General features: G+C 44.6%; 1 protein-coding gene across 2 annotated transcripts in view; it reads right to left on the bottom strand.

Moving 5' to 3' along the window:
* Positions 1–15,300, bottom strand: part of NECTIN3 (nectin cell adhesion molecule 3) — a 132,085-nt gene that overhangs the window by 719 nt on the left and 116,066 nt on the right. Inside the window, exons 6-7 of one of the 2 annotated variants that reach the window (XM_083173257.1) lie at positions 4,339–4,477; positions 2,225–2,309 (exon numbers count right to left, since the gene is read on the bottom strand). In XM_083173257.1, the coding sequence (XP_083029383.1) occupies positions 2,225–2,309; positions 4,339–4,477 (224 nt within the window). The remainder of the gene's footprint in view (positions 1–2,224; positions 2,310–4,338; positions 4,478–15,300) is intronic. The other variant, XM_083173258.1, reaches the window with a different exon arrangement.

The following is a 15,300-nucleotide window of genomic DNA, read 5'->3' as shown; positions in this document are numbered from 1 at the left end:
TAACTTTGTATATATTTGTTTTTTTAATAGGTTGGCCATGTGAATGTGCCAAAAGTCAATGTTTTACTTTGATTTTGAAACAAACAATTTAATGTGCAATTCTAAATGAACAATTCACCGGAAACTGATAAATTAATCTTTAAAATGGTACCTCATTTATTGTTTTTGGTAAAGGGACAAAAAGGGATTGTCACCAAAAATCCCCTTCTAGAAATAATATTTATGAAGATTAATAATGGTCTGTTTTACCTTTTCCTGGCCAGTTATTTATATGATTTAAATGTTTAATACAGCCTATACTAGAGAATCTATAGTGTATCCAGTGTATACATGTTAACATTATTGTCCATGGTTATTACTAGGTTCTTCTACTGCTCCCCCAGACTCCTGGTCTTGCTCCAATGTACCACAGAGTGGGAAATTCTAGAAATCCTGTATTTGCCATTGTTGCTGCAACTACGTCAAATGGCCAAATCTATTATTTATCAGGTATATACTGTAGTATCCCTTTTACCGAACGGTCTCCTTTAGGAGTATTTTATCCACATGCCTGCCCACAAAGGAATACATATGGATGCCCAACAGAGGGGATGTCAGTTCCCAATGCAAGGAATCCAAACAGGGGTCTGGCAAGTATACTTACCTTCCCCCTGCCCTCCCTTAATCCTAACCCTCCCATCTTCTGGCCTTACCCTCTTCTCCTCCTGCAGCGTAATCCTATCCCTTCATGCTGTATGGGTATGGGTGAGGTTGGTTATCTCTTAGGGTACTGAATGTACCGAACATGGGCACCATCTGGAATCTAAGTCAATTTTTCTCCTTCCTGCACAGTTTTTAACAAGAGGGTGTACTGCAACTTTTATTGACACTGACAAGTAGAAAAGAGAGGGTGGGAAATGCCCCCCAAAAGACTGGGTAACTAGTACCCACTTCCTCCCTCTAAATACCTGTGTCCATGTACCAGTTCAGCTGCCATGTACTCTGACTTTGACTTAATCACGGTTTGATGCAAGTTCATGTGCAAAACCCTGGGATAAAACTGCATGTGTGGAAGGGGTATAACAGTGCATGTTGGGCAGATCTCCTAGTTGGTATATTCATTACTGGCAGGTACATGATAAAAGGTCCACAGGCTGTGCTAATTATTTCACTTGTGATCCTGAGGGTATCTATAAAACAGGCACTGTTAGGGGCCCCTGAGGATTAAAGTTGGAAATCACAGATTTAAAATAATACACTTCCAGAATCTTCACTATAGGGAAATGGGGGCATACAATAATAATGGAAAATATATTAAAACACAACAATTTTGAAATGGAATCCAGCAATAACACTATTATCAGTGGCAATGACTGTTTATCACTGTTATCAGTGGCAGTTTATCAGGATCTGAACCAGTTCTAAATATCCCAGGTGAACTCAGGACACAGTCAGCAAGCATTCTTCCCTCTCCTAAACCTGACCTCAGACTCTCATTGGCTAGTTTCACAGAAGCTTGGGTTTCGGTGTTAGGAGAGTGAAGCCTAGTGCCAAATCCTGGGTTCTGTGATATACAGCACGGCAGATGATCCAGGGATACACTGCCAGCACATATATTACATACATCTTCACATGTATTTATGTGCTTAGTGGCCCCACTGCTGCACTTGGTAGCACGCTTACCTACATTTTTTTCTCCTCTCCTGGAGAAGCCCGGAGAGGAGATCAGATACTTTGTGTCAGTGGGGGTGGAAGAGGCAGACATCACCAAGCCCTGCAATCATGACAGTCAATTGCGGTAATTCGTGGGTCTGCGGATTGGGAGAGTGGCTCGATTTGTGTCATTTTGGCCTCGACCCTCACCGTGGACCCGCTGAATACATTATCATGTGGAAGGGGGGGGGGCTGCGCGTGCGATGCGGGAGACTTGCACACCTTCCCGGGGTGAAAGAGGTTACCGACTCCCGGCCATTACCCTCACTAAGTAAGTATGCTAGGTAGACTGCTCTGCAGCTGCCGCTGACTATAATCGTGTCATAACACCATGCATAATTAGTATGATAATATACAAATAAGAAATTAATGAATAGATGAAATTAAAATAAGTAATTCATTTTCTTTAAGGCAACAATTTAGATTATATTACAAAATCTAACTTTACCAATCTCTGCAAATTCGGAAAATCAATTATCGTATTTGATAATTGATTTGATAATTTTTCATGGACAGAGACTTTGTAGCCTACCTTGTATAGGTATTCTCTACCAACAACAGAACCGGAATGACCTACAAAAGCAGGACTGGGTTTATGTGCAGGTGGAAGCTGAATGCTGTCAAAACATAAGTAACAGAACCCATTGAGGCAATAACATATTCAATCAAAAACACTAAAGTAATTATGTTGTTAGGAATACTTTTTTTGGTGTATATAAACTATATTAACTCAGTAATGTTCTTTAATATTGACAATATTTTCATTAATGCAGTGGTCCCCACAATCGGTCCTCAAGGCACGCTAAGGCCCCATACACACTACCCGATGTTTTAAAAGATATTGTTCAGAAGGGCTTCTCTAAGCGATATCTTGTAGTGTGTATGCTCAATATGGTTGACGATGCATGCTACCATGCATCGTTAATGAACCCCCCCCCCCCCCAACTGTGTTGGCTGAACATGCAGGTAAATTTTGGCTATATAGCCGATGATCTGCATGTTCAGCGTGGTCCTGGGCACATCACTAAATTATTTCATTAATGAGATTGTTCCGTGTGTATGCACAATATCATCCAGAGCAGGACCACCAATATTGTTAATGATATTGGTGGTCCCAAGGGTTGTCTAGTGAATAGGGGGTTTAATGGTGGGTATAATCTGCCAGATATATTGGCCAATCAATACATCAACTGTTTTATCATTAAGTAATTGGCAGGTGTACACCAGTGATATATATCTGTGAACAATGCTGTTCACAGACGTATCGGGTTAAATTTACTATTGAAGATGGGATTTTTCCCATGGCAACCAATCAGATTATACTTTTTTAGTTATTTAGTACTCTGCAGACCAGTTAGAGGTACTTGAAAATAATATTGGTAATGGCAGAAGAAGAAGTAGTCTCCCGATGGTGGAAGAAGTCTCCCATTGCCATGGAGTTGAACCACAATGCCGTCACTTCTGGTTCCATGTGCAGTGCCATCAGCATCTCCACGTGCTTTTGCCTGACCAGCAATCCACTGGGAGCTACCTGCGCTGCCCTCAGACATCAGCCCCGCACGCTCAAGGGTGGAGAAAACGGTGGCATTAAACCTCCAGGCGTTAGCAGGAACCCCGGAGAAAAGCAGAGGTCTGACCGCACACTACTCCTTAATATAAGTATAGGCATACTGCTCAATTAACACTCAGAGTGATAAAGTGGACAGCGATAAAGTACCAGCTAATCAGCTCTCAACCGACAGGTTAGAGGCTGTGCTTTAAAATGACAGGAGCTAGTTGGTTGTATGTTTATATTACTATTTATCTCTTTTCAGGTCAAGTTTCGGGTGACCTCCCAACACTTGGGATTCCGACGGTAAGAATCCTGACTGTTAAAAGCCCAACAGTCGGGATGCCGTCTTCCAGGTGTCCCTCATGTGGGTCCTCAACCACGTAGAGGGAGGATAGAACCTTCCATCATCAGGGTAATGACCACAGTGAAAGCCAATATCCTCCAATTTCCAAGGCCAGATTACACCAATGTTATTTTGGTATAGTGCTGCTATACACACATAATAGGTCACCATGTTTGGTTTATTAAATATTTTTATTACTTTACAATAATTTGAGTTTAGTCAATTACAGAAAATCATAGTTTCCAGAATTATTAGGGTGAGCATGAAAAAAACAACTAAAGTCGAGGGGGAGGTGTGTTATTGTGTGTCCCCCCCCCCCCCCCCCTCTCAGCAGTAGCAGCACACACGTACAAGCATGTGGGGTGTGCTTACAGCAGGCTCAACATGAGCGCCTCACTGACAGTGAGAGCTCATGCTGAGCCTGCAGTCAGCACAGCACATGCTGTAGGTGTGCTGCTGCTGCTGCTGAGGGGGACGACGACACAATAACACACCTCCCCGTTGACTAATTGAGGGAGGTGGCCATGCCTCCTACTGTTAGGCCACGGCCCCAATTTTACCGGGGCCTGGCATACCTCTCGGTGGCCCTGATTATAACCGAAGTCAAGTTATCAGTTTAAAGCTGTGGTGCTTTCACGCCACAACCCGACCCAGGTGCATACGTCACCAACCCAGCAATAACCCCGGTCCGAGGTGCTATGTGAAAGGGGTGTTAGTAAAATATATAAAGTCTACTGTTATAAATACTCACATTGTATCAAGGTATGAAGCTCTTTTCTTTCCAGGGGTCAGGAGCACGGTCATGAACACTGTTGTGAGAAAAAGAGCTAGGACCACTCCGATTATTGCTCCCGCTGCAGCCAGTGATGAAGTGTCCAGTAATGGGTAATCTGTAACATAACATATATAAGGGCTGTCAGACTGGTAGATGGCTGCACAATTTACCTTAACATCTTCATAATTATATGCTTATGTATTTGGTTACTACTATGAATTTAATGTTGTCCTGTTGGGAGGTTGAATAGAGGAGGGGCCATGCTGCACCCCTTCCTTGCAGGTACATTCAGCTAGTTAAGTGGCCAGTAGGCTGTAAGCGATCACTTACTCATACCTCCCAACTGTCCCGCTAAACGTGGCAACGTCCCGATTTTTGGAGACGTTCCCGAGGCAGCTGGGAGTCTCCCCCCCCCCCCAATCTGACAGAATAGACGCTGTGCGCATGCCCACAGCATCTATTCAGCGTTGCAGTGTCAGAAAACGGGAGGCACAACCTAATTTGTATAAGCCATGCCCTCATTTGCATACACGACACCCCCTTTTCGGGTGCTCGTCCCTTTTCATCAAATGGAACAGTTGGGAGTTATGTTTACTTTCTTACACAATTACACAGACAAGCTCATTTTGGAGGCCCTGCCCTGCATGTGTTTTTTTATATATACATGCAAATAATAGAGCTTATGGTGGCTTTGGGGGTGATAGGGGGAGGCAGAGGATAGCAGGCAAAGTGAAGGGCATTCCTGGAGGGTACTACTAATTCACAAAATAATGGTCCATTTGGTGGAAGTACTATAGGAGTGTCGCGGGCATGTCAGTGAGAGCGATTGTGTGACTTTGTAAAGAGTACAAAATAAAACCTAAATGTAACAATCCAGTAATTTTTTATTTGAAAAACACATACATAGCAAAATAATAGCTTTTATTTTTAAAGTAGTACAAGGTACTTGTATAGTTTCATGGCGCCGTGCGTCTGAGTCCCCTTGCGGGGCTCGCTTCGCTCGCCCACGCCGAGGGCTCGGTGGCACGCTACGCTCCATGCCAACTCCATGCCAACATGGATAGTGGCGCCGTGAAACTACACAAGTACTGTACAATATCTTATGATAAAATTAACAAACTTAATAGTATAAACTTGGAAACTTGCAGCAGGATGTCATTTTTTAATGGAGCTGTTGGCCATGCCACACTAGTAAGGGCAATGATCCCTGTATATGACCAGCTGTTGGGCAAAAATCACCATCGAACCACTGCACAGCGCAAGAGGGCCATGTGGAAGGACATAACACAGGAAGTAAATGCAGTCAGCAACCATAAACGTATCGTTAGAAATGTTTTAACGATATTAAAAGGCAGCTGAAGAACAAAATGGCCACTGAGCTGAAGCAGGCTACCCAGACTGGAGGAGGAAGCCCCAAACGTGTGTCCTACAACTCCTATGAGACCAAGTTAAAGCGGATTATCCCACCAGAGGTGCTCCCTGGCCAGCAATGCCACCCCACGCTGGTAAGTGTGCCCACATTTCATCTCCAACATAGGCGTACGCAGCCCATTTTCTTAGGGGGTGTACCATGGGGGGGGGGGGGGCGTGTCCATCACCCCCTATTGGGCGTGTCCATCACCGCCTATGGGTATCAATGCAAACTAAATAGGTGACTTAGTTATGTATATGCACTTCAGAATACTAAAAACAGGGACAGTGCGTGCCGAAGGTGCGCTGCAAAAACACTGTAATGCCCATTACACATAATGCCACACACAGTAATGCCCATTACATATAATGCATTGCACAGTAATGCCCATTCCACATAATGCCATCCAACAAAATGCTCATTCCACATAATGCCACACACCATAATGCTCATCACACAGTAATGCCCATTCCACATATTGCCACACATCGTAATGCCCATTCCACATGCCAGGGCTTGACAAATTTTTGTAAAATAGGTACCATAGAGACAGTGTGCGCGCCTAAAATTTACACCGTAATGCATATTACACATCACACAGACATTACATAGTATACCACATGCCATAATGCCCATTACATGTTGTGCCTCACACGGTTATGCCCATTACGTCTCAGACTATGATGCTCATTACACATTATGCCACACAGCATGATGCCCATTAAACATTATGCCACACACCGTGATGCCCATTACACATTATTTGACACAAGTGATGCCCATTACATATTATGCCACACACCATGAGGCCCATTACATGTTGCGCCTCACACCGTGATACCCATTACAAGTGCTCCTCACACCGTGATAACCATTAGACATTGTGCCTCACACTGTGATACCCATTACCAGTGCGCCTCGTACCATGATACCCATTAGCCGTTGTGCCTCACACCGTGATGCCCATTACATCTCAGACCGTCATGCCCATTACATCTCAGACCGTCATGCCCATTACACATTAAGCCACACACCGTGTTGCCCATTACACATTATTACACATTATTACACATTATTTGACACACGTGATGCCCATTACACATTATGGGGGGGAGGGACATGACAGGGGTGGGCGGGGGAGAGGGGAGTGTAAGGAAGGAAAGAGCAAGGGGGGGATTATATATATATGTAAGTACAGTATGTATGTATGTGTGTGTGTGTGTGTGTGTGTGTGTGTGTGTGTGTGTGTGTATGTATACATACATATATGTGTGTGTGTATATGTATATATATATATACACATATGTATATATATGTATTTTGGTAGGGCCAGCACACACAAATCTCAAGTATCAGCAGCTGGGGTGCCAACTCAGGCTTGTAGTCCCAGGGGTACAGCCAAATATAAAGTCCAGTATAAAGAGCACTCACCAGTCTTCCAATTCAATGCCAATAAAAGTTTAATACATCACCAGATTTTCAAAGCAGGATGTCGACGTTTCGAGCCACGGCGGGCCCTTTGTCAAGACAAATGATGTAAGGGTCACAGCCCCAAAAGTATAACTCACCATGTCCATTAACACAGTATATATGTACCTGAGGCAGGAAGTACCTGCCCATCGCCAATTAATCAATCAAATAGTGAATGTATGTCTTCAGCTACTATTTATCACCTCCCCTGTGCCCACAAAAATGCGCCATACAGCGAAATAAACTAATCTGTCACTTACCTAACTCTGGGTATAGTGTAGCGCTTCATATGTGCATTCATCAGCGTGCGTTCCACTGCCTTGGAACGCACAAACCGGAAGATGCTGTTCGCGCTACAGCATCGCGCGTCATCCTCCAGCGACGCGCACCCGAGCTCAGCGTGCGCGTCGCTGGTGTTTCCCCGCAAAACGGTATCAAGGGTCATTGGTTCCTATTGTCCAAGGGACCCACCCCCTATTTTACTGGCCAGGCTTGCGTTGCACATCAAGACTGTGAAACGCACGGCCATTTTGGATTTTCTGGGACAAATATTAACGATTGAAAAGAGTCTATATATAGAGAACCAACTCATTAAAGTTCAAAAAAATATATCATATTCAGCATATCGCTTCACAGGCACAAAGGATAGTGGTCCAAGAGAGCGTTATTCAAAAAAGACTATAATTTGAAAAAAATGATATAGGCGATCGGCCAGGGTTACTCATTGCCTCTGGTTTACAAAATATTGAAAACATCAAGAATGTATCAAACAGGACAAACAACATAAACACACAGATATTAAAAACTAAGTGTTGGAGTCAGGGGGCAACATACCAGGCAATAAATCAGCCTGGACTGTGGCACCCAGACTTCAAAACACCTATTAAAAACAAATATCACATCACCAATTAGGTCCCATTGATATTGCTTTTCAGTTCTGTCTTTTAGAACATATTTGCTATATTATTATTGTTGCAAAGTAAATAAGTAAATAGATGCCAGAAATCTATAGCTACCGAGTCTGTTAAGTAACTAGTGGGCAGTGTTCCCTCTAAGCTGTGCGCATGTGCGCGCGCACACACCTTGACGAGCGTGCGCACAGACATTACAACTGAGCGCACAAAGCAGCAGTAGTCCCTTTTTGCAGTTGTGGACTCAATTAATGTCTGTTTCACCCATTAACTACATTGTGTACTGTATTTTGAATGTTTAAATGTTTAATATAATTTTGAAGTAAAGTTAACACAAATGCTGAACGTCATTTTCCAGTTATATATAAGTGACGCACAAAAATGTAAATTTCATTCCAAAGTTGCACAGCCAAAATCTTTTGCCGCACACAGCCTTCGTAAAATTAGAGGGAACATTGCTAGTGGGGTGTGCTGTTACAAGCATATAGTTGTTATCTTCTAAACTAGAATTATGTCTAGCAATCACCACAGGATATTAGCACAAAGAAATATAGATTATCATAGGAAGATATTCATATGAGTCTTCTCATTTAGGCCTCGGGGCCAAACAGTGTCCAAGCGGTGGATCCACTGGGCCTCCTTTTTCAAAAGCATGAGCCCCCTATCACCCCCACGAGGCGGTGGAGGGGTCCAATCTATGGCCATGTATCGCAAAGTAGACAATTGGTGTTTTTCTTTCACAAAATGCGCTGCCACAGGCTTATCAGTGGAGCCAGTGGAGTAGGCCAACCGGATCGAAGATCTATGTTGGTTAATTCTTTCGCGGAGGGTACGAATGGTTTTACCCACATACATTAAGCCGCAAGGGCAAATCAAGTAATAAACCACATGATCAAGTAGGCAATATAAACGATGTTTCAAATACATTTTTGTGCCATTGTGCGGATGGCAGAAGAATGTGCCCGTAATGAGTGCCCGGCAGGTTGCACAGCCAAGGCATTTGTAGCACCCATTCTTCTTGGTAAGCCACCGATCTTGATCTGCTTTTGCTGGTTTCATATTTGGTCTTAGTAGGTAATCCTTAAGGTTAGGTCCTCTATTCACACTGAGCAGTGGAGGAGCATTACCCAATTTCTTGAACGCCTGATCTGAAGTGATCAGAGACCACTGTGATTTAATGACACGTTGTGTGTTTTTGAAGTTGGTGTCACAATGGGTATTGATGATCATTCTTGCGTTCTGGGTTATACCTTTGGGAATCCTACTTTGTTCATGATATCTTCTTTTGGCTTTGGTGAGGCTCTTATCAATGGTTTTGAGGCTGTACCCCCTATCAAGGAATCTTTGCTTGCATTCAGACAATTGTCTGGTCATGGCCGACTCTTCAGAGTTGTTACGCATAACCCGGAGGAATTGTGAAATGGGTAAATTGGACTTAAGAGAGTCCGGGTGGTGACTCGTAGCCCAAAGAAGGGTGTTCCTGTCGGTCATTTTCTGGTAAAGGGTATAGCCCAAAAATGCTCCATTCTTAAGGATAGTTACATCCAAAAAGTTCATAGAGTTGGAATCACAAGCATAGGTGAATCTCACCGGAGAGGGTAAACCATTCAGTGTGTTAACCATCTCAATAAAAGAAACTTCGTCACCCAACCAAATGAGAAAGACATCATCGATATATCTCTTTAGGTATTTGATGTGCCCAGAGTAATGCGGAAAGATGAACCTTTGTTCATACGAGTGCATAAACAGATTGGCGAAGGCTGGGGCCACATTGGACCCCATGGCAGTCCCCGCCAATTGCATATAGTACTTCTCCTGATAAAGGAAATGGTTATACTTCAATACCAAATCTAGCGCATTTAACAAAAATTCAATGGGTGGACCCCCATATGGTCCTTCCAAAAGTGCAGCTCTCACTGCTTCACTTCCCTCTTTATGTGGGATGATCGTATACAATGAATTGACATCCATTGTACACAATAAACAGTCTGGTTCCAGGACACCTAGCCTCTGATCTCCTCAAGGAACTGTGAGGTATCTCTGAGATACGTGGGTGTGGCCTGGACAAGTGGCTGTAGATGGTAGTCCAACCATTTTGCAAGTGGCTGCAAAAGAGAACCCCTTGCTGAGATGATTGGACGCCCAGGTGGATTGACGAGGGACTTATGGATCTTAGGTAGCGTGTATAAAATTGGGCATACCGGGTGTTCCACTGTTAAATAGTCCCCTGTCTCCTCGTCAATCCACCCCTGCGCCAAACCCATCTTTAGTAACTCATCAATTCTATATTTTATAGCACTCATAGGGTTGGAGGTCAATTCAAGGTAAGTTGTTTTTTCACTCAGTTGTCTCATAATCTCGAGGTCATAATCAGAGAAATCTTGTAGCACGATGGACCCACCCTTATCGGCGCTACGTATGACCACTGATGTGTCATCCTGTAACCCCTTTAGAGCTGTTCTCTCTGCAGCGGACAAGTTATCAAAAACTTTATTCTGTTTAGCTTGTTCCTTGCAATCCTTATCCACTACCCGTAGGAAGGTTTTTAAACTTGCATTAGTACTGATAGGGTCATAAGTACTTGGTCTTTTAAAGATCTTTTTAGAAGCACCAGTGGGAGTAGTCATTGAATTTTGTACAGCTTTGTTGTCAAAGCGCTCTCGAAGGCGGAGCTTCCTCCCCATTTTAAAGTGGTCAATTGACCACTGAAATGAATTGAATTTATGAGTGGGGATAAAGTTCAAACCCTTCGAGAGTACTGTGCTCTCTGGCTGTGTAAGGCTCTTAGATGACAGATTGAAAATTAATTCCTGTACCCCCTGTACCCTCCTGTTTGCCCTCTGCCTGGATTTCCCACCCCTCCGCGGGTGCGGTCTTTTGCACGCCGACTTAAGATGTCTCTGCGGGTGGGTCTGTTTCTCTGTTCTAAAAAAGATGAGGACGTTTGTTGATATGAGGAACCCCGAGGGGGGGGTAAACTGTCACCTGTGTCAGTCTCAGAGGATGAGTTAGAAATTTGGGATTCAGGCTCTCTGGGACGTGGTTGTCGTGAGCGATACCCTCCACGTTGTCTGTACCCTGTTGGCTGGGAAGAACCTTCCCCTATCAGCCACTTGTACACACCGTGTCTCTGGTAATCACTCTCGACCGTTTCCAATTTCTTTCTTTTGAAGGCTATTAAGTCTGCTGTGTGTATGTATATATATATATATATATATATATATATAATATGTATATACACAAACTCATACTGTGCTTGTAAATGTGGAAGTGCTGCCTTACTTTCACTTATGTGGATTCCTGGTGGGGCAGACAGGCTGTGCACAACGTTACTCCTACACAGCACTGCAGGTCCTCCACACCTCCTTCCTTCTCCCGGCAGCCTGCGTGCTCAGCCAGTCACTGAGCTGCAGGCTGCTGTGTCAGATATGATTGGACAGCTGAGCCATCGCTCAGCTGTCCTGTCCTGACTCCTATACGGCGCCGGCACCCTATATGGTGCTGTCAATCAGCGTCAACTAGGTCCCGGGAGCGCAGCGCAGCGCGATTACTTAATTAAACACACAGCCTGTCCCTGGCAGGCATACGTTGGACGTCCACCGTAGACCCTGCTGGCGGGGTCTGCCTGGCTGCAATCGTGCGGGGGGGTGCACAGTCATTAGGAGGTGCCTGTGCACCCCTGGCACCCCCCGTGCGCACGCCTATGATCTCCAACATACATGTTTTTTATATGTAATGCTCTCTTGTAATGTTAGCATAACTATAGTGCTGCTGTGGAACTACATATCCCAGCAAGGTAATTGTACATTAATTGCATGCTCATAGATAGAATTTGTTCATGATGCTGGGCCATGTAGTTCAACAACTGCTGGTTTAGAACACAAGTTCAGCAGTATTTCTTACAGATTAACATGACTGTGGGCCCAAACATAGGTGTCATGTTGGTATAGCTGAAACGCATACATACAGCAGATTTGCCACCAGTTTACAGGCTATAAAAAAATGATTACATTACTACTTTTAAACTATTACAATCCATTAAAATCAAAGGGGATAAAAATAGTGTTCCCCATCACCCATGTAAGTATTTATAGTTCATATATAAGAAATGCACATGCTGCTAATAAATGCTGGGTACTTGTTTCCTATCTGGGCGCCCGTCGCGGGCATCGCGGGTACATTTATGCCTGCCCGCGACGCGACCGACGCGATGCCCGCGATTTTCCCATTGAAAACCATGTTAAACCTGAAAAATCGCGTCGGTCGCGTCGCGGCCGGCCATAAATGTACCCGCGATGCCCGCGACGCGATGCTCACGATTTCCCATAGGAATCAATGTTAAAAGCCGCGATGGACCCGATTTTACTGTTAAATGCCTCAATCCACCCGATTTGGCCATAGGAATCAATGTTAAATGGGCCACAGAGCCCATTAACCCTTAAATGTCCCCCCAAATTTTTGACGCCACCCCACGATCGACGCCAACCCGAAGCGTGGCGAGCGCAGCGAGCCCGCGAGGGGCGGCGGTACGCGTCCTCCGACCTTTTCATGCCCTACTATCCACTAGGGCGTGGTGTGAGAATATAATAGTGTGGCGAGCGCAGCGAGCCACCGAGCCCGAAGCGTGGCGAGCGCAGCGAGCCCCGCGAGGGGACGCGGATACCTTCACAATTATGCGCGTCCCCTCGCAGCCTTCACAGTGAAGGTATCCGCGTCCGCTCGCCACGCTTCGGGCTCGGTGGCTCGCTGCGCTCGCCACACTATTATATTCTCACACCACGCCCTAGTGGATAGTAGGGCATGAAAAGGTCGGAGGACGCGTACCGCCGCCCCTCGCGGGCTCGCTGCGCTCGCCACGCTTCGGGTTGGCGTGGATCGTGGGGTGGCGTCAAAAATTGGGGGGGACATTTAAGGGTTAATTGGGCCTAATTCAGGGTTAATATGGCCAAATCGGGTCAATTGAGCCATTTAACAGTGAAATCGCGGTCAATCAGCCTTTTTAACATTGTTCCCTATGGGAAAATCGCGGTGATCGCGGTCATCGCGGGCATCGCGACCATCCAATTTTACCCGCGATGCCCGCGATGACCGCGATCACCGCGATTTTTACCCCCGATGACCGCGATTTTGATCGTGGGCGCCCAGATAGGAAACAAGTACCAAATGCTGTCCATGCAAAGTTGTCTAATGGCTGCCAATAATTTCTTTTGCAGATTACCCATCCCGAAGTGCTAACGCACCACAGCGCAGCAGACAAATAGGAGCCGATCCTGAGGCTGCAGGTAATGAAATGAAAAAAAAAAATACACCATTACACATGCAGTACACACAACCATGTCACATACACAATATCATACATTACATTCATCTCCAGCTGCTACATAGCAACGGGAATGAATGTTTTTAGACCCAGGCATCACACTTAGTAGCAATGTAAATTTGACATTAAGTCATGGGGTACATGTGTAAGTACATTATACCCATAGTTATGTGACATTAGCCTCGTAACCCCTTAGTACCAACTCACTGCACATATATTGCACTATTATGATTAATTACCAATTTATCTGTATGCACAGGAACATCACAACCCACTGAATCTTCCCAAATGATGCTAGACGAAATGGATATCATTCTTGAACCAGTCGAGAGCTTTGCACCTGTGGAAGAAATCATAACACCATCACAGACTGCTAAAGAAACAACTGTGGTGACACCCAACCTACCCCCACCCACCCAATCACCCCACACACCAACTAACGCAGCTGAATTAGTGAACTCTTTGCATAATTTTAAAAGTAAGCAGATAGAGTTTATGGGCATGCAAAGCCAGCAAATAGGAAACATACAAGGGTACATCCGAAACTTGTTTCAGCAAGTCAAAAAATTGTCCACCAGTGTACGTGTTGCTGTGGGCACACAAGTCCGGATGGCTACTACCCTGGACACACGCTTGGCAGAGATGATTAATGCCCTACGGGAACACAATACTCATATTGCCACGCTTACTGAAACTCTCGTTGGCCTTAATTGCTATGCAAGGTCAAATCACTCATATGGAGCTTAATTTATTAGGGGCAGCTACATCTACTGTAAGTAGTGTCTCCAGTACACCAGTGAGTGGCTCACCCACTTCACCCCCCCCGTCGGAGTGTCAGGACCAGGGGTGGGCTGGGGGCTGGGGGCAGGTGGCAAGGGAGGATGTGCGCGTGCTGACGCATCCAAAAAAAAAGATTTTTGTTTTTCCTGATTTATATTGATGTTAATAAGCACTTGTTACATGTAAAATGTGTATCCCACTCAAAGGCGGCTGTTTCAGAAATACATGAGTAAAAATGTATACATACATACCAAAGTCTCTGTGTACTATTGTGTAGTATTGTATGCGAATGATTTATAATAATTCTTACATGGTGTAATGGTATATGGTAATGTGTAGGTATGGGTGTACATCGCTCTTGTAAATGGAATAGGTCGACAATAGCGGTGTTAAACTCATCATGGCCCTCCAGTTGTTGTGGTAGTACACATTCCAGCATGCTCTGGCACTAATTTGATAGAAAGTATTGCTTAAAGTGTGTCAGGGCATGCTGGGACGTGTATTCCCACAACAGCTGGAGACCCATGAATTTAAAACCACTGTTGTACAAGATGTGAATAATGCACTTACCAGCATGACCTGAGCAAGGGATAGCTCAGCTTCACCAGCGTCACCTGTAGGCCTCTGACTACTCCCCTAAATATTGGAGAATATATATGATATTTGGTATATTGTATGTGAGGACACTTACAGCAAGGGTACATGTTAGTTTAAAGTGCACATGTCATTACCTGAGAAGTAGTGCCTGATGATCTCTGTACGCATCAGATTCCCCCTCTGCGTACCCCTCACTACCATAGGTGGGGTAGTTTCTGCTTCCTCCCTCCTCCTGCGCAACTCCTCCAAATGGACAAAATCACCAACTGCCAACTCCAAACCAAAATGTCCTAATGTCTAAAAGTGTCAAAGGTGTCTTTAATGATGTTGGGGTATATGTAGGGGAGTTTATGATGAAAAATTAGGACACCTGTGAGCAAATTAACCATTTGTGCACTTGACCAAAGTGAGTTCTGGGCCAATTCGCCCATCAGAACCTGGTCTGAAAA

This window comes from Crinia signifera, chromosome 2 (assembly GCF_055691185.1).
Source record: "Crinia signifera chromosome 2, ASM5569118v1, whole genome shotgun sequence".
Taxonomy (NCBI): domain Eukaryota; kingdom Metazoa; phylum Chordata; class Amphibia; order Anura; family Myobatrachidae; genus Crinia; species Crinia signifera.
Note: the sequence above shows the minus strand (reverse complement) of the source record. Positions and strands in the feature narration are given on the sequence as shown.